This window comes from Naumovozyma dairenensis, chromosome 11 (genome assembly GCF_000227115.2).
Source record: "Naumovozyma dairenensis CBS 421 chromosome 11, complete genome".
Lineage (NCBI taxonomy): Eukaryota > Fungi > Ascomycota > Saccharomycetes > Saccharomycetales > Saccharomycetaceae > Naumovozyma > Naumovozyma dairenensis.
In genome coordinates, this window is record NC_016489.1 from 171,668 (window position 1) to 197,109 (window position 25,442).

Below are 25,442 nucleotides of genomic sequence, written 5' to 3' on the forward strand. Positions count from 1 at the left end.
GTTTTATATTTTCCCCTTCTTAGTTATTTTCTGTTTTTACTTTTCCCTTATATATAGTATCAAAAAGTTACATAACTGTGACATTTTATTAATAATAAACAAAAAAAGATTCCAAAAAAAATATGACAATTTCTTTACAAGATATAGTTAATCGTTCTGGTAACGAAGCATTAAGATCCAACCCTCCTAATGGACTTGATTTCCACATTACAAAACGTGGTTCAGATTGGTTATGGGCTGCCTTTGCAGTCTTTGGCTGTTTTCTCGTTATCTATTTATTATCCTACATCTACATAGAAACCAAGAAACAAGCAAACAACTTAATCAGATATTCTATTGCATCAGTCTTATTACTTTCATTATTCGAATTCTTCCATTTCTTTACATACGCTTCAAACTTAGGCTGGGCTGGCGTTCAAGCTGAATTCGATCACTTACACGTCGACACCCCAATCACAGAATTGACTCCAGGCGTTAGACAAGTTTTCTACGAAAAATATGTCGCTTGGGCTTTAGTTTGGCCATGTTGGATCTTCTTCGTAGAATTGGCAAACAGTTCCATCTCCACTGCTAACCCAATCGGTACCGACGGTACTAACGTCTTATCTGCCATGGATTTAATTCATTCCATGTTATCTCAAATTGTCGGTACCGTGTTTTGGGTCGTCGCTTTATTGATCGGTACTGTCATTCATTCTACTTATAAATTCGGGTATTGGGTTTTCGGTGCCGTCGCTATGCTAATAGTTCAATTCATTCAATTTAAACGTATCTATTTCACTTTGAAAATCAGAGGATTCACTGGTTGTATCCAATTGTTTAGTTTCATTATCGTTTGGTTGTATTTCATTTGTTGGGGTCTTTCTGAAGGTGGTAATAGAATTCAACCGGATAGTGAAGCTGTCTTCTATGGGGTCTTGGATGTTTGTATCTTCGGATTCTTACCTGCTTATTTAATGATTATCGTTTATCGTTACGGTAAGATACCTGAAGTTGCTTTTGGTTCGAATGATCGTATTCAACATGATGAAGAAATTCAAGATCATGAAGAGAAAACTTCTGGTATTGATTCTGCTAGAGCTTCTGGTGAAACTGAAATTCCAAATGTTGAACAAGCTTGAAATTATTTGCTTTTTTTCTTTTTCCCATCACTTCTCTTTCTTAATAAGTTAATATCCCCTACCAAATTCCTCAAGAGTTTTCTTTCCACTTCAAACATTCCTCAAGAGTTTTTGAGGTTTTGATACCAAGTTTTTTTGTTTCATCTATTTATTAACGATCCCAATAATATTCTGTTTCTCAAACTTAATGGAACTTTTTTTTCCCTTTATCTTTACCTTTACCTTTGCCTATGATTAATTCTTTTTTATCTTTAAATTACCAAATCTATACCTAGTAAATATTCTTTAATTTAAATTACTCCTTTTTTTTTATTCAAATCAAATGATTTACTTTTTATGTTCTTTTTGCATACTTGATTCACAATTCATATGGCGTTTAAATCAGTCCTTCAATAGATTTTGTCTGACACCCTAAGAAGTATGGCGCTATATAACGTCAACCCACTTTAGCGCGAAAACTGGACTAAACAATATCATTGAATCATTAAAGGCAAATTCAATACATACTATTTAGAGTAAAAATAAAACAGAAAGCAAAATTACAAAACAAATTAGTTTTCAGTATCTATACTTTTAAAAACTTGGAAATATCAAAATAGACAAAAAGAAATTCATTGTAAATAAAGCGTGAAATGATTGTCCTTTTAAACATTTACATATATAATTATAAAAAGTAGTGTTACATGATCTTACGACAAAGTTAAACTATTAAAAAGATAGAACTAAACTTCTGAATGTTCTTAAATAGTAACTGTTATTGTTTTGATCGTCGTTACTGTTGAATGAGCAGGAGAGAGAGTAGTTGTCTGATTACTTATATTACTAAATGAGGATATTATTCCAGTTTTGTTCGCATACGGAATATAATCTCTTTTTTCATTAGTGGATGAAGGAATGGAATTTTCATTATCTTCAAAAACTTCAATTTTGGCAATAGCACCATTCTTAGCAGTAATGACACAGAAATTCCCACCACCAGCACCTGTAGCCGCACCTGGACTACTTACTCCATTGACACCATCGATACTAGGAGTAATAGAACATTCTAACCCTTCACATTGAGACTCATCGTCACATGTAATTCTAACACCAAAAGTTGGTAATTCATCCTTGAAAGGAGTAGCTTCCTCCAAATAAACTGGATTCCAACCAATCTTAACAAATGTATCACCATTCTTATCCATATTGGCACCAGCAACGTATGGGGCCCAATTACCCCATGGATTTTCCTTCGTTCCCCACTTACAACCATCATCTACACTAACACCAGGTGGGTTAATATAAAAGTGAGAAGCGGTACCTGCCCAATATTCAGTCCCAGGAACAGCTAACGTTTCATTATCGCTGACTAAAGTAGGTATTAACATTTCTTCGTTACCTGGCAATACAGTTTGACAAAATGCAACATCGCCACTACCTTGTACATTGTTGATTGCTACTACAGTACCTTTACCATCATAACAATAATCATTTTCTGGAATAGGCTTTTGTAAGACACCGTTAGAATCACAATAAAGTCCACCGTTTTGAGATCCAGGATATGAATACGTTGTGACGCTTGGATCCCATTGTCCCATTAATTGACCTGGTTTACAGGAATAGGGACACCATGAACCATATGAACATAGTTGATCGTAATGCATGGCCCAACCCGCGTTGGTCCCATTGGTTTGGACAGCAACCATATTTTCGTATTCTGGGAAGGCACATGTCCCAGCATTGTTCGAACGACGGTGAATATGTGATGATGCTGTAGGTACAGCTTGTGTGGATTTTAGGAAAGTTAAAGATGAAATTAAAACGAGTGTATTTTCTTTTGTTAACAACATATTGAAAAAAGGAATGGAAAAGTTTATTTGGTTTGATTTTTATTTTTTTGAAAATGAGCGACTGAAGTGAGTATTATTTATTCTTAGTTCTGATAAACAAACGTGATATGAAATAACAGGTATCGTTTTTTGACAGTAAATGGAAATGGAATTTTTTTTAATGTTAGAAAATACTTGTTTGTTTTAAATATTCTTTTCCGAAAAGGAATATTAAAAGATAAATGAATACCTCGACCTCGACCTCGAGAGAAAAAACTTGCCAAGAACTGTATGCTACTGCGTGCTCTTCTTCGAGAACTTTGTGCGTAAGCAGTCCAAAGAGCTCGACATGTTCAAAAAAAGAAATTCACATCATATGGATTCCCACGGTATATTGTAAGACGAGGTGCCTTTACTCGAGGTCTGGCCAGCATTCTCCGACTGAACCTCCCCAAAAAGAAACAAAAAAAGAAAAATAATGTTTTTCTCGAAGTGGCTCATCGTTGTACAGAGCTCGATGTAGAAGAACATATCCATTCACCGTCTTGATGGCTCCGAAAAAAGTGCGGGGATATAGAATAGTATTCTCACTGATTGCTATGATTCGAGATTATTTTCGAGAATGGAATGCATGGGTTTGAACGTTTCGATAGAGGTTAGTGCTCTAGTGCGAATGATGTCTATTCATTGTGTTGTTTGGGTTCTTCATCCTCGATGTTCATCCATCCCTCAAACTCAGGCGTTTATACGTACATTCGCATATTACGTAGTATATGTCAGCTGTTTTATAGCATAGTAAAAAAGTGATAAGCAGCAGTAAGTTTGTAATCAGATCAATAGCCCCTTCGCAATATAACATCACAAATTATGTAAGGGTTCAATAATTCATAAAATAAAGTGTGGCTTCTTGTTTGTTTTACCATGTATCCCTTAACATAGTCAATACCTGATGATTTGTAGTGACCACGAAAGTTCTATCTGCTCATCTTAATATTCTTCCTCATGATTAGATGTACATTTGAAGAAAAGCTTACATTTCTTCTTTGGACTTAATATACCCCAAAAAGGATTCGAGGAATACACATTTAGGTCTATATTTTTAAGGCCCACTGGTAGTATCGATGAAACAATATTTGAGATATTCTTTTGAGTATGCGTAACTCTTTTTTTCCCTGTAGCTTTATTTATTTCATATCAGTAAGCAATTCCGGATGTATTATGAAGCATATGATTGGTATTGTGTCCTTGTTTCTTATTCGTACAGACCGAAGTCTAATTTACAAAAATTAACACTCAGGGTATTAAATTTTACTAAAAGCTTGAAAAGTAATGTAGGGTTCCCATTTGTTTCTATCTTGTTTCGACTCACTTCTTGTTCTTGCTTTTTCAATTTCTCAGCTGAGAGAACTGGCATTGAACAAACAAACAATGGCGGCGAGGCGCGTAGTTTGCGATAAGTCACCACCACCAATATAATAGGTAATTACACTTCCCGTATTGATGGCGATGATTCCTTAGCATAAAATAACATCAAAGATCCGCAAACAACATTTCTAAAACAACCAGGGACAAAACGCAATATATTTAGTCACAAAAGTATCTCGTTATTCTCCAAATTACAAAACGGAGATTGATACATAATATAAAGTATACAATGAGCTAAATATGAATGACAGCATCATCTTCACGTCTTTTGCAAAGTTGGTCAAATTGAGTGTATAACAATACCTTGAAACTACTTCAGGCGACTAAGAAGAACAAGGATTCTCTCCCTTATATGGATAGTACTTTTATCACTCGACCAGCCAAATCAGTTGCTCGTTGGTCTTTGCCCACCCTTACTAACTACATAATGTAACGGCATATTATACTACGTACGTACGCAGACGTTCTCAGATCCAGGGCCCTTAATCGTACGCGCTTCCTTAAACAATAAAATACCCCCCCTTAAACATATAATATTCATTTTACAGACTATTAGAATGAGTAAACGTACTACGTGCTTAAACTACGTATTATATAAAACGAAAAATTTCTATGAACTACACCTGAGTTTGCGTTACTATAGGTTACCATCCTACAATTGAAAAAGTATATACTTTTACAGTTGTATCATTTATCAGATATCTATCAGAGTGCAGAAGAGTACAACTAAAAGAAGAAAAATACAAAAAGTAGATCAAATTGGAAAAAAAAAAGAACCCCTAATTATGATTTCAGGAAAAGAGCTTCGAATCGTCTCGTTACTAGCACTGGACTCCGTCTTCTTCCTATTGGAAATTATTATAGGTTATATGTCCCATTCACTGGCTTTAATTGCAGATTCATTCCATATGTTAAATGATATATTCTCCTTATTAGTGGCATTATGGGCTGTCAACGTTGCTAAGAATCGTAACCCAGATGCTAAATATACTTATGGTTGGAAAAGAGCAGAAATTTTAGGTGCTTTAATTAACGCTGTGTTTTTAATCGCCTTATGTTTCTCAATCTTTATTGAAGCTTTACAAAGATTATTGCAACCTCAAGAAATTGAAAATCCAAAATTAGTACTGTATGTAGGTTGTGCCGGTTTAGTATCGAATTTTGTTGGATTGTTTTTATTCCATGATCATGATCATGAACATGGTCATGATTTGGAATCTTTGGAGAATGGTTCTCATACACATTCACATTTACAACGCCAAGAACAATCATTAGATGAAGAGGATCCATTAACTGAAATGAATGGAAATAGAGGGGGCAGCGGTTCTGAATCGCCAAATATGTTACCAGAACATTTAGTTAATAGAATGAGTGTGACAGAAGAAGAATTAAGAAAGCAATCACCAAAAAAACAATCAGAATCAAACAAATCTTTAAATATGCGTGGTGTCTTCCTTCATGTCATGGGTGATGCGTTAGGTAACCTTGGTGTCATTGCAGCTGCTTTATTTATTTGGAAAACAGATTATTCTTGGAGGTTTTATTCAGATCCAGTGGTTTCACTAGTCATTACAGTTATTATATTTTCATCAGCATTACCATTATCAAGAAAGGCTTCTAGAATCTTATTACAAGCCACACCCAATACTATTTCTGCAGAAGCAGTGGAACAAGAAATTTTGAATGTTCCTGGTGTTAAAGCTGTTCATGAATTCCATATTTGGAATTTGAATGAAACTATTACCATTGCATCAATTCATGTCGAGGTAGATGTTACACCAGACAATTTCATGAATTCAGCAAAATTAATAAGAAACATTTTCCATGAACATGGTATCCATTCTGCAACTGTTCAACCAGAATTTATTTCAGGTACCATTAGTCCAGACATTCAAAGAAGATTCTCTTTGATTGCTGGTGGATTGAACGATTACACAAGACCAGATACACCATCATCTTCAAATAGCAATGTATCGGCCTCTTATGGTTCAACGACATGTCAAAATAATAATCTTTCATAGGTAATCGTGTAGTGACGATCTTTTTGTTTCCTTTTTCATAAGTATATAAGGCATATGTACACATTATTTTAGTCTTACATTTAATGATTTCTTTTTAGTTATGTTATCACTTACATAATCTGATTTTTGTTACTACGTGCAGTGAATTTGATTTGAATGACCATTTGTCATTTTGGACTGTTTTCCACCCAAACATTATTGCACCCGTGCATTTGGTTTTTCATTTTTTGTTGTAAAAACATATAGTAAAGCAAGGAAGGATGATTCCCCGTTCGTGGATGATTCCGCGCTGTCATAATCAAGCGCTAGTGCAAGCTGGGCTCACAAAATTTGGGCCACGCCTAGAAACTTCAACCACAATAGCCCACCCTGCCTATCTGTTTAGGCTTCCAGTAAGAACACCACCACCAGCTCCTCACTGCCAGGTGAGAAACTCAACCACGAGAATTAGTGAGGTACTGGGAGCCATAGCTAGGTAGGATCCCGGCTCGAGTCAAAGCATACTAACTATGGGTGAGAGATCCGTAGAAGAATATAACGAAAATTATCAAATTTATTAGTTAGGTAGGATTAGAAGACGTAATATTGAATCTTATTTTAGAGGTTGAAATAAAGTGTAAAAAAGGACACACAGTACCGAAAAAGTGAGTAAGACAATATGCTATGGTGTTGGAATTGAAAAGTTTGAATGGGAATTGCTTAGAGGAGGATATATGACACGATTCATGAACAAAATAAATAAAAAAATATAAACGATTAGGGAAGAGCCCACTGGGGAGACATCCGATACCAATTATTCCATACTGTATATCGAAATATCCTTTATGATGCCCATTAATGGATAATAAAAATAGATGAAAGACGATGGAATGATAATCTAAAGATATATGGCAATGAACATTTATCTGAAAAGGTCATAAAAACAACCCAAAATATGAACAAAAGTTGAGGCATAAATTGAGGAATTTCTAAAGCTTTACATTATGAAGAACTTCCCATAATATTCAAACGTTTCTTCAAAAACATTTTTACCAATAAAGAGGAATTTTATTTACTAACAAGAGTTATTTTTTGTTTTAATCATTCATACTATGAAATGATATAAAAAAAATTATATTTTGCCGCAGTGGCTCATTTCAAAGAATACCAAGTTATTGGCCGTCGTTTGCCAACTGAATCTGTTCCAGAACCAAAGTTGTTCAGAATGAGAATCTTTGCTTCTAACGAAGTTATTGCTAAGTCTCGTTACTGGTATTTCTTGCAAAAGTTGCACAAGGTTAAGAAGGCCTCTGGTGAAGTTGTTTCCATCAACCAAATTCACGAAGCTCACCCAACCAAGGTCAAGAACTTCGGTGTCTGGGTCAGATACGATTCCAGATCTGGTACTCACAACATGTACAAGGAAATTAGAGATGTTTCTAGAGTTGCTGCTGTTGAAACTTTATACCAAGATATGGCTGCTAGACACAGAACTAGATTTAGATCTATTCACATTTTGAAGGTTGCTGAAATTGAAAAGACTGCCGATGTTAAGAGACAATACGTTAAGCAATTCTTGACTAAGGATTTGAAATTCCCATTACCACACAGAGTCCAAAAATCTTCCAAGACTTTCTCTTACAAGAGACCATCTACTTTCTACTAAGTGCTGCTTATTTTTTGATATAATTTAATTTATTAATTATATAATTAATTATAACATTCCCTTTCTACTATTATTTTTCAAATATATTTTTTTGTATAGTGTTACTATAGTTCTATAGATTTTCATCAGAAAGATGCCAATCAATCTTAAAGAATAGGTCAAGGCGAGTTGCGCCTAGTAGTATTCCTATCTAGTCTATGCATACTACTGGTAACTATCGTGTAATTTCTATTACACACTTTACAACTCAAGATAGGTAGCTTGTGGTCGTAGTTCGTAATCTCACGTACATAAAGTAGTTTGAGTGATAAGACATAGTTCAATTGTTGCTAAAGGCCATTGTATCTCTAATATATAGAATTGAACCATAGTATAGAAATATTGGTAAGATCAAAAGGATATGCTTAAAACTATATATTATACGATGGATAAAATCCAGATTAATTATTATTTTTGTTTTTTCTATATTACTGAAAATTTTGGTTCATAATATACATATATATAGTGTTGATAAATAAAGTGGGTAGAAAAGTCCTTATTCCCGCCTAATGGCTACTGATTGGAGTTTCATTAGTCAATTTGGCGACGAATTCCTTCGCCATGTCCCCAAATCCGACCATAAAGACAGTTTGCCAAATGCCAAGACCAATTCTTGGAGTTATACCACGATAAAGACCCTTAATACCATTTGTTTGCAAGATATATTTAAAAGTTTTACTTACAGTTAAATTCTTTGGCCTATTTGGATCTTCCTTCTTTGATTGCATTTCAACCCTAATAACTTCAATAGGTTGATTCCAAGCACTTAACCCACCACCAATTGCGGTAGCACCGATTTTCTCCCATGCATTTAATTTATCATCAGGACTAGTCTTCCCGGTTAATTTCTTAATCCCATCTTCAACTAATCTTGAGAACCCAAAACGGGACCCCCAATTAGTCATTTGTCTAATGGAAACAGCATTAACACCCTTATATATCCCTCTCAAACCTTCTTTCCCATATATTCCCTTGAATACAGTCCAAGAAGATTGTTGTATAGTCCCCGGGATAGCAGCAGATTTTTTCCTAGTAATTTCTACAGTTTTCATACAAGTACAGAACCCCATAGTCAAATAGGATTGAATAACCCCACCTGATATACCTCCGATGATCCCCGATGTGAAGTTCCCAGCACCGAGCAATTTCAAACGATATTCAGTCTCAGCTGAAACAAACAAAAGAACAGCACCTTTCGTGGATGCTTCAATCCATGCCCATGGAATTAGACCCTGGTAGAAACCGGAAATACCACCTCTACTCCATACGTATTTGATGGAGTTGAGGAAGTTTAGGTTTCTGTTGGCGGCCATGGTCGTTTTGATCACTTCGAGTGGTTGGCCTAGGGTGGTCACCTCGGCCATGTTTATACCTGCTCCAAGGATTATGTTGGAGAAGTTTATCTTTCTTTTTTTAGGTTGTATCGATGTAGAGGAGGACATTGCGGTTGTCTATCGTTTATGCTGGGTGTTACTTCTAGTAATACGTACGTAGGTGTGCTTTCTATCAGTAACGTCCGGTCCTTTGGTAAGATGTGAACGAAAATAGCAAATCAAATGTAGTAACGTATGAGCGAACTTGTAATTTTTTTTTTTAAATTGTCGTTTTGAAAATATATATATAAACAAGAGGGAAGATTCGGTTTTTAAGTAAGTTGTTATAACAGAAGAGAAAGAACCGGACCAGAAAGGACATGAGATGAGAGAGGATAATAGTTAATCTATATATAGTCTCTACACAAGTTTGCGTATGTATGTAGATATGTATGTATGTACGTGTGTGTATTGTGCCGTTGGCCCGTCGCTGTTGTGGTTGGATGAAGAAGTATCGTCCATGGAAGACGAGTGAGTGGTCGTCCATGTGTAGATTATTGATAGTTTGTTATTACTATTATTTTTATTTGTTACTGTTTGCGATAATAAGAATTATTCCGTGTGATTTCGCCAACAATGTGTACGTAGTGTTACTGTCATTGTAGAGAAAGAGTGCTGAGTTGAACTAAGCGGAAGTTTTTCCTGTGGGAAATTCCCCCGGGAAAAATAAACAATAATAACTGTGGCCGTGCTTGTTTAGGGTATAATGCTAAGGGTTAAGAATTGAGGGCAAATAAGTTAGGGTTGACTAAATAGAATAAGGTGAGGGTTGAACAACAGGAAGGGTAACAAGCCCTAGGGCATAACTGAAAGTTTGGTAAATAACATATAATGTGATTGATTATTATCTTTAATATGAAATTGTCACTGCTTTTGACAGAGTTAACTTGGTAGAACAGAAAATCTGTATACAGATAGGTAAGTCATTCGAGAAACTCTTAGCTATCATTATCCATCCATCCAACCATTTATCTATCATTGGCACTTCACAACATGGCTAGGAAAACTAGAAGAACTCATCATAAAAAGAATACTATAAATGGTACAGCAACCCAGGATAATGATGAAAAATTGAAACTTTTACAACTAATAGATTCAAGAAAGCAAACAAGTACCATCGTTACTTCAAACAATAAAGTTAAAAAGCATGTGAAAGAGAACAGCCCAATATCGAATATAAGTAAAGAACAACTGGAAAAACAATTCAGTTCTCTATTAAAGAAATTCGAAATACCGAACAATGATAATAAAACCAAATCAGACATTACTAGTTCAACTAAAATAGCATCTAAACAACAAAAGCAACAGCAGCAGCAACTTGTCGCACAAAGCACTTCTTTGCAAATTGGCATGCAAAGCAAGGAACCCATCTCCAAATCAAAACTACGGAAAATTATGAAACCATCATTATCCAAATTGAAAACATTAACATCCCACCCAGAACTAATTCAATGGTATGATTGTGACGCACCATACCCGTACCTTCTAACCTCTATAAAATCATCCAAAAATATAATACCCGTCCCATCGCATTGGCAATTGAAAAGAGAATATTTATCAGGAAGATCCACCCTCCTCACAAAGAAACCATTCCAATTACCAGACATAATAAGACAAACAGATATAGAATCAATGAGATCCACACTTCCTTCAACTTCTCTCGAAGATGATGATACAACGAGACTAAAGCAAACAATGAGACAAAAAGTACAACCGAAATTGAATTCATTGGATATAGATTATAAGAAATTATACGATACTTTCTTTAAATTAGGTGCTCATTGGAAACCACCGTATATGTTACCTTACGGTGATCTTTATTATGAGAATAGAAATATGAATGATGAATTAGAATGGTCCCAAATTCGTAAAGAGAAACTACCTGGGGTTATTAGTGCCGAATTGAGACAAATTATGAATTTACAAGAGGGTCAATTGCCTCCATGGTATATGAAAATGCAGACTAATAATAACAGCAACAACTCTGGCGCTGGATCTGAACTCGAGTTACCACCGGGATATCCTGGTTTTAAGATTGCAGGAATTAATTGGGATATTACCAATTTGAAAGGGGAAACGTACGGGAAACTCGTAACGTCGAAGCAAAAAGCTAATGATTATAAACTGTTCGGGCAGGTAGTTGATTTCACTGACAATCTAAAAGAACAAGATGACGAAGTGCATGAGCGGGAGGAAGAACCTGAAGACAATGGAGAGAAACAAAAGGTACAAAATGATATCTTGACACCACTAGGTGAAGTTCAAATTGATAAAGCGGCAATCAAAGAAATTAAGACTGCCCCCGATGTCGAGAAAGATGAAACAACGACAAGACAACTATATAGGGTCTTGAAAGAAGATACTGCTAATCCTGGAAGGTTTAAGCTGTGAACGTACCACTAGTTAACCTAATTTATATAAATTTCCATGTAATCCTTCAATACATTCCTTGTCTAAAAAGTATCCTCGATGCCTGTCAAGGATACTTCCATTAGTTTGGAAAAATTTTGAAAAATTTCCACCAAATGGATTATGTCATCTCATCGAATAAACTAGACAAATCTACTACGTACTACTATATAGAAAGAGATAGATAGTCACAATGAAACAAATTCCTAGTTACTAGGTAATCATTAGTTATGAGATTCGTATTTATATATTAGAAGACTTACCACGTTCAAAGATTAAAAGTAATGAGCGAAAGTTCCAAAAGAAAACATGATATCTTGCAAGATCAGGAGATCTTTGATTCTTCCATTAAGAAGAACAAGAAATCATCATCTAAATCATCCAGTAATGGCACGAAACAAAAGAAGGTTAAACTAGAAAAATCTGACAGAAAGGAAAAATCAAAAAAAAATCGAAAAAGGACAAGAAAGAAGAGGTTACGGACGTTCCTGAAAGGAAAACCGTGTCCATACTTATACCAATATAGCGAATCACTACAATTAGAACATGCTGTTGGTAAACTTCTAGAATCCTACCAACGTATCCTTGATTTGTCTCCAAATTTGAAAATATATAATCAAGCTAAAGAAATTCAAAGTAAATCAGAAGCCCCCGTATCACAATCATTTTATAGATCAAAATTGAAACTGGCAGCAGAATTAAAATCTTTGAATTTCCTCCAAAAGGAATCTATATTAAAGGAAATAAGGGAATACGACTCTAATTTTAATGTCGATGACCTAAAACCAATCTTAACGAAATTACGTAAATCTAATATCGAACAATTACCAGAATATGATGGTTCAAAACGTTCCTTGGACGAGAAAACAGAACAATCATTGGAAACTTTAACTAATAATGACGATGATGATACTCAGGAAACAAACGGTAATTGGCCGCCTGCATTACCTGAAATTAAGAACCCTGCCATCAGAGCGAAAGTCTTTATGCATTCTTCAGTGGTTAATAAAAATAGTTTCTTGTCACCAATTGAATTAGTTCATAATAGCAACGAAAGATTAGAATTCTTAGGTGATTCTATTTTGAATACTATCATGACTACCATCATTTATGATAAATTCCCAGATTATAATGAAGGGCAATTATCATATTTAAGAACTGAATTGGTTAGAAATAAATGTTTGAAAGAATGGTCTTATCTATACGGATTTGATAAGAAGTTGAAAGCTGACATTAATTTCCTTCTGGCTCATGATGATAAGGGCGCAAAGAAATATATTGCTGATATTTTTGAAGCCTATATTGGGGGGCTAATGGAAGATGATCCCGTTAGAAATTTACCAAGAATTAGAAAATGGTTAAAGAAGTTAGCAGAACCTGTCATTGCTGAAGTGACAAAGACTAAAGTTGGTGTCACTGCAAAGGAAACAAAAGATGTTAACGCTAAGAGAGAATTGTATTCCTTGATTGGTTATGCAGCTTTGAATTTACATTATGTTCCAATTAAAACTCCAACAAATATAGAATCTGAAGCCATTGTAGAATGTAGAGTGGGTGATGGTACTGTTCTCGGTAGAGGTGTTGCCAAAAATACAAAAATTGCAGGAGCTAAAGCTGCGGAAGCTGCCTTGGCAAACAAAGAATTAATCGAAAAATACGCAAAGATTCGTGCTAGTATTCCAAGAGAAGAATCATCTGTTAGAAGAGTTAATACTAAATCCAGTAACACGAAAAAGAAAACTAAACCTGCTGGAAGTGTAATTAAACCACCGACAACTGCAGATTTCACTAATTCACAAATCAAATTGGGTCCAGATGGACAATTGGTTCTGGATTAAATCAATTAATCAATTCATAAATATTGCATCAGAATGAGCAGGAAATAACAATCTTTGCGCATTCTGTTTTATATAGCAACGTAAAAATAATGTATTTTATAACTTAAGGCATAGTAGAATATTTATTACGTATATTAGTGGAGACAAGAATTCTTCCTTGGTCGAAACTAGTTATAAAATACCAGTAAGTAAGTAAGTAGGTAAGTAAGTATCTTTAAAATATTCGTATTTATATGTTTATATGATTCAAATGTAAATAATCCAATGATAGTTTCTAGACTACGTTGTACTTGATGCGTGTTTTTAGTTGTTGTTTTTTTTTTTTGGAATATTATAATAATTCGGTCAATGACTTCTTTTGACCTTTATGAAATTTACCTTTTATCTTCTTCTTCGGTTTACTTTCTCCTTCAACACCAGTGATAGCTGGCATTTTTTCAGAGCTTTGATAAATTAATTCTAATTCTTGCTTCATACCTTTTTTTCCTAGCTTCTTTTTTTTTTCAAATTGTTTTGGATTCTTAAACTTTCTTCAGTAAACCATTTCTCAAATTCTTGTGCTGCTACTTTTTCTTCCAACTTAGTTACTAAATCCTTTGAAGAATCTGAGGTTCCATTCTCATTCATGTTAGTACTAGAGCTTGGACGTGATATATAAGGCGGAATACCTCCGAAATTACCGTGACTAACGAATTCAGTGTGTGATTTGGTAGGCGGCTTATTTTCATTATTCTTAATAGATTTATTCTTGTTTTTGTTCTTGTTTTTAAAGTCAGCCTTTTGGCTCTCAAGTAATGATGGTAAAGATGTATTCTTCTTGGAGGTGGTACTTTTCCTTCTTTGGTTAACTTGAGACAGCGAAGTAGCTCCCCAAATTGGCCTAGGTGTTTCCTTCTCGATATCCTCAACCGTTACATGTTTTCTTCTTTCTTTCTGTGTATTCTTTTTGAATTGTATAGGTCTCTTGCCGGCAGGTATATTATTTTCAGTAGGTGTTAACGGTTTTGTAGATTTACTTTCCAATAGGGATGGAAGAGCATCCTTTGCCAAATCAGGGTTTTCATGTATAACAATTTCGACGGTTGCCTCACGAGATTCTATAATTTGTGGAGGCGTAGATATGGGTTGTGTAGATGTAGACACTTTTCTTTTGGAACGCTTTACAACAGTTACAAACTCCTCCTCTGTCTCTTCAATCGCAGATGAATCTTTGTCAGTAATGGTGTAGTCATTCCATGCAGTAGGTGGTTGCAATGAAGATGCAGTGGTCGATGTTTCGGGTAAAATCTTGTTATCTCGTGAAGGATGCGAATATTTTCTAGTTGGTATAGTTCCAATTGCTGAAGATCTTCTTCTATTATTTAATTTTGAAATACGTGGAGCCCTTAAATCAAATACTGGATTGAAAGGCTTTTCTACTGACATAAATTTCTCGTTAAATGTTTCTAAGTTATTTTCGAACAGTTCTATCCATTTTGTATTTCCATCTTTGTACCATGTCAGAAGTGATGATATTGGCTCCAAGCTTGATGATTTTAACTGTTCGAGATCACTTTCCAGTAAATGCCAATGTTCATTATGAAAGTATTGATTGATTAATTCAAAATTCTCCTTTGAGAATAATACACCGACATGGGTACATATGTAGAAGGAACATGTATGCGATAGAAGCTTACAATTCCATCGAATAGAATTGATATATATTGAAATAACAGATTCTCCGTTAATGTGTTCCAATATTGTTTTTTCAAGATAAACCTTCAAAGGTTCAATACATAACTCATCTGCAATTTCAAGTACATCCAAAAGGAATTGAAGTGTTTCAGTATTCTTATCATTCGAGTAGTTGGAGAAGATTTCATCAAAAGTGAATCCATAGGCATATTTTACTATGGGAAGGAAGTACTGTTCTTTAATATGACGTAACTCTATGAATTTTTTCTCGTGCTCATTAATATGAGACCATTCTCTTCGGGAACATGAAGAAAAAAACCTACTCATGGTACTTAATATTAAAGAATGCGCATGTATTTTGGAGTTCTTCAAAACTATTGTCAGATCTGGAAGAAAACGTGAATCGTCGATTTTTGTCGTCATCATTTTTGAAAATAATAACTGTAAACGAGAAGATAATTTGGAAGTTGAATATGAATAATCATCCACTATATTCAAAAGTGAAATAGATGTCCGTTGATCTCTCGGTTTTTCATCAGTGTATATGTAATGAATAAATTTCTGCAAAAAACTATTGGATCCCTCAGAAACATCAGTGCTAATATACCATTCCGTAGCTTCTGGTTTGCTTTCTAGATGGAATGTTATAGCGTCATTATTAGGTATTGAATATTCTTCACCATTTCGCATTATCTGCATAAATCTAGGAGCACATGTGTTCAATATCAGTTTATGACAATTCAGGATAGGTTCTCCGGTTTTCTTATTTACAAATACAACATCGAAATTACCGTCTGCATTATCCGTTGTAGCATGTTTTCTTATTTCCTGTTCATTAGTAGCCGTTCTAATAGCAGAATACCGACCGAAATAATGAGTAATATCACTTTCTGAAGTTATAACATTCAAGTTAATTTCTTCTTCTTTTATTATAGCTATGGAACCCATAGATGAGTCACATGCGACTTTGATTGATCTACCAGATACCAATTTATTACTATACATTTTCTCAAAGGGTGTATTTGGTCCATTATTAGTGAAAACTTCACCTGCAATGGTACAGAGTAATAAATTGCCGTTCGACCCCACTTGAAAATCTAAACACTTGCGGAATTCATAATTTGGGGTCCATGTTAGTGAAATAGGTAAAGTATTTGGAAGTTTAGACCATATATTCTCTGAATCGTTTTTGATATTGATACTACCGATTCTACCACATTCATAAAGGAAAGATACGTTGTTACCAAATGAATTTGAACATTTCATATCAATGACGTTGCTTGATATTTCTCTTGGTGTAAAATGATTGAAAACGTCGATTTCTTGGAATGTCCTTGCCCTCGGCAGTGGTACTCTAAAAGTTTTCGTAGAATAATTTGTAAGAACATGTAAAGTGTTTCCTTGACTACGGATGAAAGTGACAAATTCTGTACATATAACCTGTTCTATGGTCAAATGGGACATATTAATCACTATTGGATTAGCCACAATGTATCCAGTATGACTCTTGTATGTTATGCTCTTAGAAGTTGGGTGAGATGGTTTAGCATTACCCATTTGACCTAAATTTAACCCCCAGATATAAACGACATTATCCTTGGAGACAGCACATGAATGGACCTTTGAACAAGCAATCTTTACGATATGTTTATTTTCTAAAAATGATATTCTTTTCGGTATTGGAGCACATATATTTTCCAGTATTGTTTCCTCGGGTACCTTGGTAGAGTAACCTAATTGACTATAACCATTCCAACCCCATGAATAGACATCAGATTGATCGTCAAGAAGTAAAGTATGGTGATCACTTGTTACTAAACATATTAACGATGTATTATTCAAATGGAAAATCTTTGAATATGTGATCTCATCTTTAGTAGTAGTCCCATTCCCCAATCTACCTCTTGCTGCATTACCACATACATAAATCTCGTTATTCGTGGTTGTAAATATCGAATGATACCTCATCATATATATGTCTTTGAATTTTATACTTCTCTTTCTATGAGAACTGGTTGTGTTTCCTTGGTTTTTGATGATTTGATTAATATCTAGTTGGAAGAATTTCTTACGATTATCCTTGGTACCGGTTCCCAATTGACTATGAATATTTGAACCTATAGTTAAGAGATGGGTTCCACCCATTTCATTCAAGGCATCATAATCTGCTTTGTTATGGGGTATTGCTAAGAAATTTGTCTTCTCATACCATGGGATATCTTGTGGCTTGTCATCCCATTCTATAGATGGAATATAATCTACGGAATAACTTAGAGATCTTGGGTATCTTATCATTTTCCTTCTTAATTCGACGTTATATAATTCTAATGGAGTAAGGCCCTCTCTATCAGTTTGGTTCAATACATGACCACCATACTTATGAGATAGATATTCTATTTCTTCTTTCCAATGTTTAAATAATTTGAAACTTTTCTGTAGGTAACCTTCTCTTAATATTATATGGAATGGAGTATAACCACTTTCTAATTCTTGAGAGTATGGATCTATTGCTTTCAAATGAGATAAAGTGGGTAGAGAACTAAGAAAGTACGAGAGATCTCTTCCGAACACATCTCTTTTATTGTCATCATGTTTCTTATTGGGCATATGCAAAATAAGTATGTGTGAAGTTCTGGCTGGTTGGTTATTGTTCCTTAAAAAAGACCAAATAAATGCCTAAAAAAATTGATCTTATTTATTCTAAGTAGTGTTTGACTGAATAATTTAGTATGCGAGTCTGTTCAAAGAGATATATTTCAGTTAAATATTGACAATTCTAGTATAATTTCAATATAGCGTTTATTTTTATTCATATTGGTTCGCCTAAAATAATAAGTATAATAATTACATATGTAAAATATGTATAAGAACAACAGAGAATGTTGTTAAAGGGGAAAAAACAATGTAGAGGATCGTCTATTGGAATTCAAGTCATAGATATAATATATATATATATATATATATATATATATATATATATATATATTGTGGTAATTTTAAAATATGCCAAAAAAATTGTATAAACACACACGTACAGATAACAAAAGAAGCTTATTTTTATTAAATAATAGAAAATGTTAAGAAACATTATAGTAGTTAGAAGATTATTTTTGTAGGAAATTGTACTTCAAAAGAACATCCAAACGGCACCACCTGTAAGCACACCTAATATTATAGCTGTCACTATGGCAGCCCCAGCACGATCACCATTAGTAATTGTCATTTTATTTTCCAAGACATTGGTTGTTGTAGAATTTAGACCTGCTAATGCATCACCTTTGGAGGATCCACCTGTATTTCCAGTTAATGGAGCTGGTCTATCATGGATTAATAAATTTTGCATAACCTCTAATGCACACATTTGTTCACCAAGACCGTAATATCCATCATGACTTCCTTTAGCCCAATTTAACCCACAAGTATGACCATCTGTACCACCGGTACATGATTTGGCAGCAGCTGCAGCACTCGTTTTGATTAATGGATCCACTGTGTCACTTGTGAAAGGTGCAAGAACACTTGTCAAACCTAACATACGAGAAAAGATACTTTTAAATGATCTTTGATCATTATTACATGTATTATATTCTTGACAAGCATTTTCAAACATGATCCCATTACTATCAAAGAAGTAAGTAGTTGCACCCTTTAATAATTTGGTAACACGACTTTCCCAATCAGATGAACCATTAGTAGCATTATACATATATGCAGCACCACCAAGTACTACACCATGATTATACGTCCATTCAATTTGAGTCATATCTGTACAATTTGAATCAATTTCAGCACCATCAAAGACATTTGCAGTATCATCCAATAAGACATACCCGACATCGACAAGCCAAGTAAACACTTTCTCAGCAACTTCTAAATAAGTAGTATTCCCCGTATAACGACCCAATCTTGCTGCCAATTGGAATAGACAAGCATTCGAGATAGTATTTTTATAATTATACCCACTATTCCAAGTGAAAATTTGCCATCTTAACCCACCTCCACAATGTGCAGAATCCCATCTTGCATTCATAGTATTAAATACAGCCTGAGTCATAGCTAACCAACCTGGTGTCCCATCATCTGGATCAGTGAAATTTCTCTCAGCAGCTCCCATTAATGTAAGCCCCCAAACACCTTGATCATCATTCCCCTCGACCATACTTTGGTTCGCAGGAATATAATCATAATTAGACCCCGTTTGAGCTAATAACGCACTCTTCAACATGTCCTCGTATGTGTCATTTTGACACAAGTACCAATTTTCAATCATACCTCCGAAGGCTTCACCTGCTTCCCACCAATAATAAGGCGGTTGAAACATACCGACTGTACCTCCGTATTGTGTTCCCCAATAGTAATCCATCATACCACCTTGGATTAGGGAAGTAGCGTCACATATGGATTCTTTCGAGGTTATGTCTAGATCTATTGCTTGTGTGTTGTGTACTGTTAGGAGGAGTTGGAAAAAGTGAAAGTAAAGTGATGGTCTTCTCAGTAGCCTTACCATATCTGTATGTGTGCGTATAATAAACTGTTTGATTCTTCTTTTGAAGGTTATATGCCTGCTTGGTTGTGACAGTTAAGGTCTTCTTGTTCTTGTAGAACAACCAGGTATCATGTGTATATGTATATGTATATGTATAAATATAGAAATCATCGAGTCCTGTACAATCTTTCCCAAAAGAAGACAAAAGGACGGCTTAGGCGCCTTTGCAATTTACAATGAAGTCGAAGGGAGAAGTGATGAGAAGAGATGAGATGAGATGACGACAGAACAAGGTATACTGGATGTACTGGGCCAAAACTGACACTACAATGAATAATCGATACTATCTTGGTTGGCAAAAATAAGTCTGGATAACGGTCGAGAATTTTTATGTTAATGCTACGCTAAATGAAGTTGCTTTCACTAAACAGGACATGTGTTGAAGGTGGGACGGTGTGGGCGTAGTAGAAGTATCTTTTCCCCGATCCAGTGTAAAATTAGATCGGCTATATCTTCCTCTGATATTATCACATATACATTTTTCATAATAATGGCTCTAAATAATAGAAAAGCGAAACAGATAAGTTCTCAATGTTCATAATGGTTGAGCGCTTAAAATGTGTTATGATGATACGAATGGGGTCAGTCTTGTATTATTTTTTTACAAGTTGTTTTATAAAATATCTACAGGAAAATACCTTAATAATACATAAAAGGAATTCATGGGGTGATAGCTTGTGTCGTATATTCTTTTAATTTTCTTGGCATCAGTTTCAAATTTATTTAATTATTTATTTTTCATTATCAATTTCCTACATTTTAAAAAGACCATTTAACCTTAACACAAAAATAATTAATTCCAAAAATAAACAAAAATAAGTTAATTCATGAAACTTTAACGTTAATCTTGAACGTAGTTGAGGTACAGAAAGAATGTTTTTTCTAATATAAATATATAACATGGAGCTAATAATAATAATAATAATAATTTACAAGAAATGCATTACTCTTGTCTAAGAGTCCTCTGATTGATCATTATCCAATTGCCATTCCTTGGCGGTAATACAATATTTCTCAGGAGGCAATCTAACCCCCCATGAGCCCATAACTTGAGGCAAAGGTTTCTTATTCCTATCTGCTGCCAATTGTAACAATAATTCCTTAGGAGCTGTAGGTTTGAATTGATATTGAGTTCTTGCCCCGATTGCGAGCCGTATATCTTCGATAGTCAACCTTGAACCTGGATTGTTGCCAGTATTTGCCGCTGCGTTCTTTGATGACTTCCCCGTATCTGTTGCCGTTGCATTTGGGTCAGTGGTCCCAGCCCCAGTTGCAGTTCCATTTGCGGTTGCGGTTGCTGTTGCGGTGGCAGCTTGTTGCGATTGCATCTGTGACTGCTGTTGTGATTCTGATGACATGGCATGGTCATTGTATACCATTGCGTCTTTCAATATACTTCTGGTGTATCTGTGAGCGAAGTCCATTAGTTGTAATGGGATTCTGTCTTCGTAGTTCTGGATGGATTGAGATGCTAACAATAGATGTAATAATCTGACATCTCTCGGGGTTTCCTCTGGAGTCAACTGAGGAGAGGATTTCGGAGCAGTACTCGTTGCAGTACCTGACACAGTGGGAGTAGCCATCTTGTATTATATATAACTTGCAATACTTGCTTGCTTTCCGTGTTCATGGAATGAACAAGTATGGTCTTATAATAGTTGCTTCATCATCATCATCATCCTCAGTTGTATAATGAAATATATAAACTGGTGCCGTATGCAGCGACTGTCTAAATCGGTGCACCACACTCTCGCCATATATTATTTTGCCACCGAAAATTAATTAATAAACAAATAAAGAACAAGGAAGCTATTACTATTACTATTACTATTACTATTACTATTACCATCATTATCAATACCACTAGATCAACCAAGGAGTGAGTAGCTGAGATATACATATATCACTACTACTATTACTATTACTGTTACTATTTCAAATTACATTATCTTCACACCACCATTAAATAACTAAACAACATGTCTGACTGGGATACAAACACTATTATTGGCCAAAGAGCTAGAGCCGGTGGATCAGGTCCAAGAGCCAATGTCGCAAGAACCACTGGCCAAATCAACGCAGCAAGAAGACAAGGTCTTGTCTTGTCTGTGGACAAGAAATATGGATCTTCTAACACAAAGGGTGACAGTGAAGGTCAACGTCTAACCAAAGTGGACCGTGAAACTGATATCGTCAAGCCAAAGAAGTTGGATCCTATCGTTGGGAAGACCATCGCTAGAATTCGTACTGAAAAAAATTTGTCTCAAAAGGATTTGGCCACTAAGATTAATGAAAAACCTACCGTGATTAACGATTACGAATCTGCTAGAGCTTCTCCTAATCAACAAGTCTTGGGTAAATTGGAAAGAGCATTGGGTGTCAAATTGAGAGGTAAAGATATTGGTCAACCTTTATTCGGTCCAAAAAAGAAATAAGTTTTTTTAACATGAAATCCAAAAATAATGAAAATACCGCATAATGATCGATCAATCAATACTAAATTAATGATACCATCAACATTCATTCATACAAGCATTGTTCTTTTACCCTTTTTTAACTTCTCTCTGTTCGAGAGAGAAGAGACCTTTTTTTTTTATATATATATAATGGACGTATAAACATTTATTAAAACCATTAAAGATATATATAGATCAGTTGGAATATAAGTAATTGATTTAAAATTGACTTTGTTATATCATATCATATCATATCGGATTGTACTTCTCTTCTCTTCTCTTGTCTTTTCTTTATCTTCCCAACTCACAAACGAAAGTACTATTATACTATGTTTTGTAAAATTCGTGAAAAAAATAAATGTGTCAACATGAAAAAATTTTTTTTTTCAGATTATATAATTTGATGATCTGATATTAATAAGATACAAAAACCATTCACAGTAAAAATCGCTAAAATATACATATAATCCCAGCAAAACACACACATACACACACACACACACACACACACACACACACTCACACACACAACTATGGCCACAGTATTACCATCCCCAACTGTCTACAAAGAAAAAGAGATCTTCTCCATTGCAAACAAAGCCCTAAAACTAACCACAAAGGAAGACATTCAACCACATCTCGATTCCCTTTCCAAATATGAAAAAGTTTACAAAATAGATCTATCAGGTAACACCATCGGGATTGAAGCCTCTAAATCTCTCTCAGACTTCATATCCACTAACTCAAATATCCAATCGCACTTACAAGAAGTAAACTTCGCAGACTTATATACATCCAGACTAGTAGAAGAAGTAGTCGACTCATTAAATAACATCCTGCCTGCCCTTCTATCATGTCCAAACCTAACTACAATAAACTTATCAGACAACGCATTCGGTTTGAGAACCATTGATTCATTAGAACATTTCATCTCTCATGCAATCAATTTGAAACACTTAATCCTAAGTAACAACGGAATGGGACCTTTCGCTGGTGAAAGAATTGGGAAGGCACTTTTCCAATTAGCTCAATTGAAAAGATCCCAAGACAAACACATGTTAGAAACGTTCATTTGCGGAAGGAACAGATTGGAAAATGGATCTGCTTTGTATTTGGCCATCGGGTTGAAGAATCATAGAGATGGATTGAAAATTGTGAAATTGTATCAGAATGGGATTAGACCAAGAGGGATTGCAAATTTGATCCATTATGGGTTGAAATTTAATGAGAAATTGGAAATCTTGGATTTACAAGATAATACGTTCACTTTATTGGGGTCTAAAGTATTAGCGGAAAATTTACATGTTTGGGCTGAATCTTTAAGGGAATTGAATTTGAATGATTGTCTTTTGAAAAGTAAAGGTTCAGAGGAAGTCTTTAAAGTTTTCAATGAATTGAAATTTGAACATTTGAAAACTTTGAAATTCGAATATAATGAAATGAGTCAAGAAACTATTGAAAATCAATTGATTCCTGCTTTGGAAAAGAAAAATTTGCCTATTTTGGAAAATTTGGAAATCAATGGTAATAGATTGGATGAAGATTCTGAAGCTTTAGATACTTTACAAGGTATGTTTGAAGATTTGGAATTAGATGATTTAGAAGAGTTAGACAGTGAAGATGAAGAAGAAGATGATGATGAAGAAGATGCAGAAAATGAAAAGGAAACTTTAGATATAGTCGATGTTGAACCATTAGAAAAGGCATTGGCTGATGAATTGAATATCTCAGGTTTAACTGAAGCTCTATCTAAGACTGGAATTTAACCACGAAAAAGGAAAATAACAACAATAGAACAATAACTCACATCCCTTCTGTCGTGTTATCCACACAGTCATTGTAGAAAGGTACTTTATAATATATGCCTATATATAAACTAATATATTAATAGTAAATACAACTTTCATCGCATCACATCTTAATATGTTATCATCACACTGAATTCGGAACTCCTGCCATCGTTCATATATAGACTCCATAGAGTCAAGTAGTTTTACAAAAATTTAATAATACAACAGAATAATTTATATATCTATTCATTTATTCCTCACGTCCTTCATTAACTAATTCTTCAGGATTAAATAGATGATTAGATAAAATTTTATTCATTGAGAACATCGTCATCTTTTTACCAAATATAGGTTCCATGTTTGAATCACATAATATTTCTCTACGATCATTTGGATTTTGTAGTTTATTTTCTTTAATATAATTCCACACTTGTTTCACAACTTGAGTTCGTGCAAGTTCCTTTTCTCCACCCAAAAGTTCACTCAATGGTCCACTTAAAATTACCTTATGTGCAGATAATCCTCTCGCCTTTCCATTTTCACCAGATTTCTTCTTGATTGATTTCTTCTTTATCTTTACAGGGCTAGATTCTTTACTCTGCGTCATAGATCTTGATCGTTTACGAAGTCGATCGGAATCTCCTTCTTCCTGTAACTTCATTGCCAACTCATGATCTTTATCAATTTGTTCCACAGATTTCTTCACTTTCGGTATCTTACTTTTCTCCTTCTTCTTTTTATTCTTCTTATCTTTACTAGATCTCGTATCATCATCAACAGAACCATTATCTACTGTACTTGAGGGCGCCGTTATCGCTGATGAAGAGCTTACAATGGATAACGTTTTAGCTTCATCCTTAGGATGGTCTTGCATATAATTAAATCTATTAATAATCAATTCGTTGAAAGCTTTCCTTCGAGGGTCTAAATCAACAGCAAACAATTCTTGAATGGCTCGACGAATCTTCTTAGGACTCACTTCATCTGGATTAGACGCACTAAGAATGGCGTCTATCATCGGGATATATTTTTCTAAATCTGACATTTTCATATTCCTCTCTCACTTCTTCTTTTAATTGCTTTTCGAATAATCTATAAAGTAAAGATACGTGTACAATATGTTGTCGAGGAGCATTTTTCTTGAATCCGTCTTGGTTCTTCTATAGATTTTTATCTTAAAATCATGTTTGTATATTCAAGCAAGTTTTATCCTCATCTATCCATTTTTCCCGCTGACGTTAAAAAAAGTCATACAAAAATTGAAATCTTAAAGTCACGAAGAGGGTAGACCTATCAT

The 25,442-nt window shown here is 34.6% G+C and overlaps 13 protein-coding genes across 13 annotated transcripts; 7 read left to right on the forward strand and 6 right to left on the reverse strand.

Annotated features, from left to right (window-relative positions):
• Nucleotides 1-122: 122 nt before the first annotated feature.
• On the forward strand, nt 123-1,121 carry NDAI0K00760 (opsin family protein; the record flags this gene model as incomplete). Its single annotated transcript, XM_003672462.1, has 1 exon — nt 123-1,121. One exon carries the CDS (start codon nt 123-125, stop codon nt 1,119-1,121), a length of 999 nt encoding a protein of 332 aa, XP_003672510.1.
• Nucleotides 1,122-1,861: 740 nt separating this feature from the next.
• On the reverse strand, nt 1,862-2,950 carry NDAI0K00770 (uncharacterized protein; the record flags this gene model as incomplete). Its single annotated transcript, XM_003672463.1, has 1 exon — nt 1,862-2,950. One exon carries the CDS (start codon nt 2,948-2,950, stop codon nt 1,862-1,864), a length of 1,089 nt encoding a protein of 362 aa, XP_003672511.1.
• Nucleotides 2,951-5,139: 2,189 nt separating this feature from the next.
• Nucleotides 5,140-6,375, forward strand: ZRC1 (Zn(2+) transporter ZRC1; the record flags this gene model as incomplete). The annotated part of the gene is made up of 1 exon (XM_003672464.1): nt 5,140-6,375. The coding sequence occupies one exon, from the start codon at nt 5,140-5,142 to the stop codon at nt 6,373-6,375; it is 1,236 nt and encodes a 411-aa protein (XP_003672512.1).
• Nucleotides 6,376-7,022: 647 nt separating this feature from the next.
• RPL20A (60S ribosomal protein eL20) lies at nt 7,023-8,020 on the forward strand (the record flags this gene model as incomplete). The annotated part of the gene is made up of 2 exons (XM_003672465.1): nt 7,023; nt 7,503-8,020. Coding segments are annotated over 2 exons (519 nt in total).
• A 545-nt stretch (nt 8,021-8,565) lies between these two features.
• YHM2 (Yhm2p) lies at nt 8,566-9,501 on the reverse strand (the record flags this gene model as incomplete). The annotated part of the gene is made up of 1 exon (XM_003672466.1): nt 8,566-9,501. The coding sequence occupies one exon, from the start codon at nt 9,499-9,501 to the stop codon at nt 8,566-8,568; it is 936 nt and encodes a 311-aa protein (XP_003672514.1).
• Nucleotides 9,502-10,425: 924 nt separating this feature from the next.
• Nucleotides 10,426-11,823, forward strand: CUS1 (U2 snRNP complex subunit CUS1; the record flags this gene model as incomplete). The annotated part of the gene is made up of 1 exon (XM_003672467.1): nt 10,426-11,823. One exon carries the CDS (start codon nt 10,426-10,428, stop codon nt 11,821-11,823), a length of 1,398 nt encoding a protein of 465 aa, XP_003672515.1.
• Nucleotides 11,824-12,125: 302 nt separating this feature from the next.
• On the forward strand, nt 12,126-13,679 carry RNT1 (ribonuclease III; the record flags this gene model as incomplete). The annotated part of the gene is made up of 1 exon (XM_003672468.1): nt 12,126-13,679. One exon carries the CDS (start codon nt 12,126-12,128, stop codon nt 13,677-13,679), a length of 1,554 nt encoding a protein of 517 aa, XP_003672516.1.
• Nucleotides 13,680-14,165: 486 nt separating this feature from the next.
• On the reverse strand, nt 14,166-17,960 carry NDAI0K00830 (uncharacterized protein; the record flags this gene model as incomplete). Its single annotated transcript, XM_003672469.1, has 1 exon — nt 14,166-17,960. One exon carries the CDS (start codon nt 17,958-17,960, stop codon nt 14,166-14,168), a length of 3,795 nt encoding a protein of 1,264 aa, XP_003672517.1.
• Nucleotides 17,961-18,480: 520 nt separating this feature from the next.
• On the reverse strand, nt 18,481-19,860 carry DFG5 (putative mannan endo-1,6-alpha-mannosidase; the record flags this gene model as incomplete). The annotated part of the gene is made up of 1 exon (XM_003672470.1): nt 18,481-19,860. One exon carries the CDS (start codon nt 19,858-19,860, stop codon nt 18,481-18,483), a length of 1,380 nt encoding a protein of 459 aa, XP_003672518.1.
• Nucleotides 19,861-20,852: 992 nt separating this feature from the next.
• On the reverse strand, nt 20,853-21,482 carry TAF9 (chromatin modification protein; the record flags this gene model as incomplete). The annotated part of the gene is made up of 1 exon (XM_003672471.1): nt 20,853-21,482. The coding sequence occupies one exon, from the start codon at nt 21,480-21,482 to the stop codon at nt 20,853-20,855; it is 630 nt and encodes a 209-aa protein (XP_003672519.1).
• Nucleotides 21,483-21,878: 396 nt separating this feature from the next.
• Nucleotides 21,879-22,334, forward strand: MBF1 (multiprotein-bridging factor 1; the record flags this gene model as incomplete). Its single annotated transcript, XM_003672472.1, has 1 exon — nt 21,879-22,334. One exon carries the CDS (start codon nt 21,879-21,881, stop codon nt 22,332-22,334), a length of 456 nt encoding a protein of 151 aa, XP_003672520.1.
• A 554-nt stretch (nt 22,335-22,888) lies between these two features.
• Nucleotides 22,889-24,121, forward strand: RNA1 (GTPase-activating protein RNA1; the record flags this gene model as incomplete). Its single annotated transcript, XM_003672473.1, has 1 exon — nt 22,889-24,121. One exon carries the CDS (start codon nt 22,889-22,891, stop codon nt 24,119-24,121), a length of 1,233 nt encoding a protein of 410 aa, XP_003672521.1.
• A 274-nt stretch (nt 24,122-24,395) lies between these two features.
• Nucleotides 24,396-25,196, reverse strand: TRI1 (Tri1p; the record flags this gene model as incomplete). The annotated part of the gene is made up of 1 exon (XM_003672474.1): nt 24,396-25,196. One exon carries the CDS (start codon nt 25,194-25,196, stop codon nt 24,396-24,398), a length of 801 nt encoding a protein of 266 aa, XP_003672522.1.
• Between the last annotated feature and the right edge of the window lie 246 nt (nt 25,197-25,442).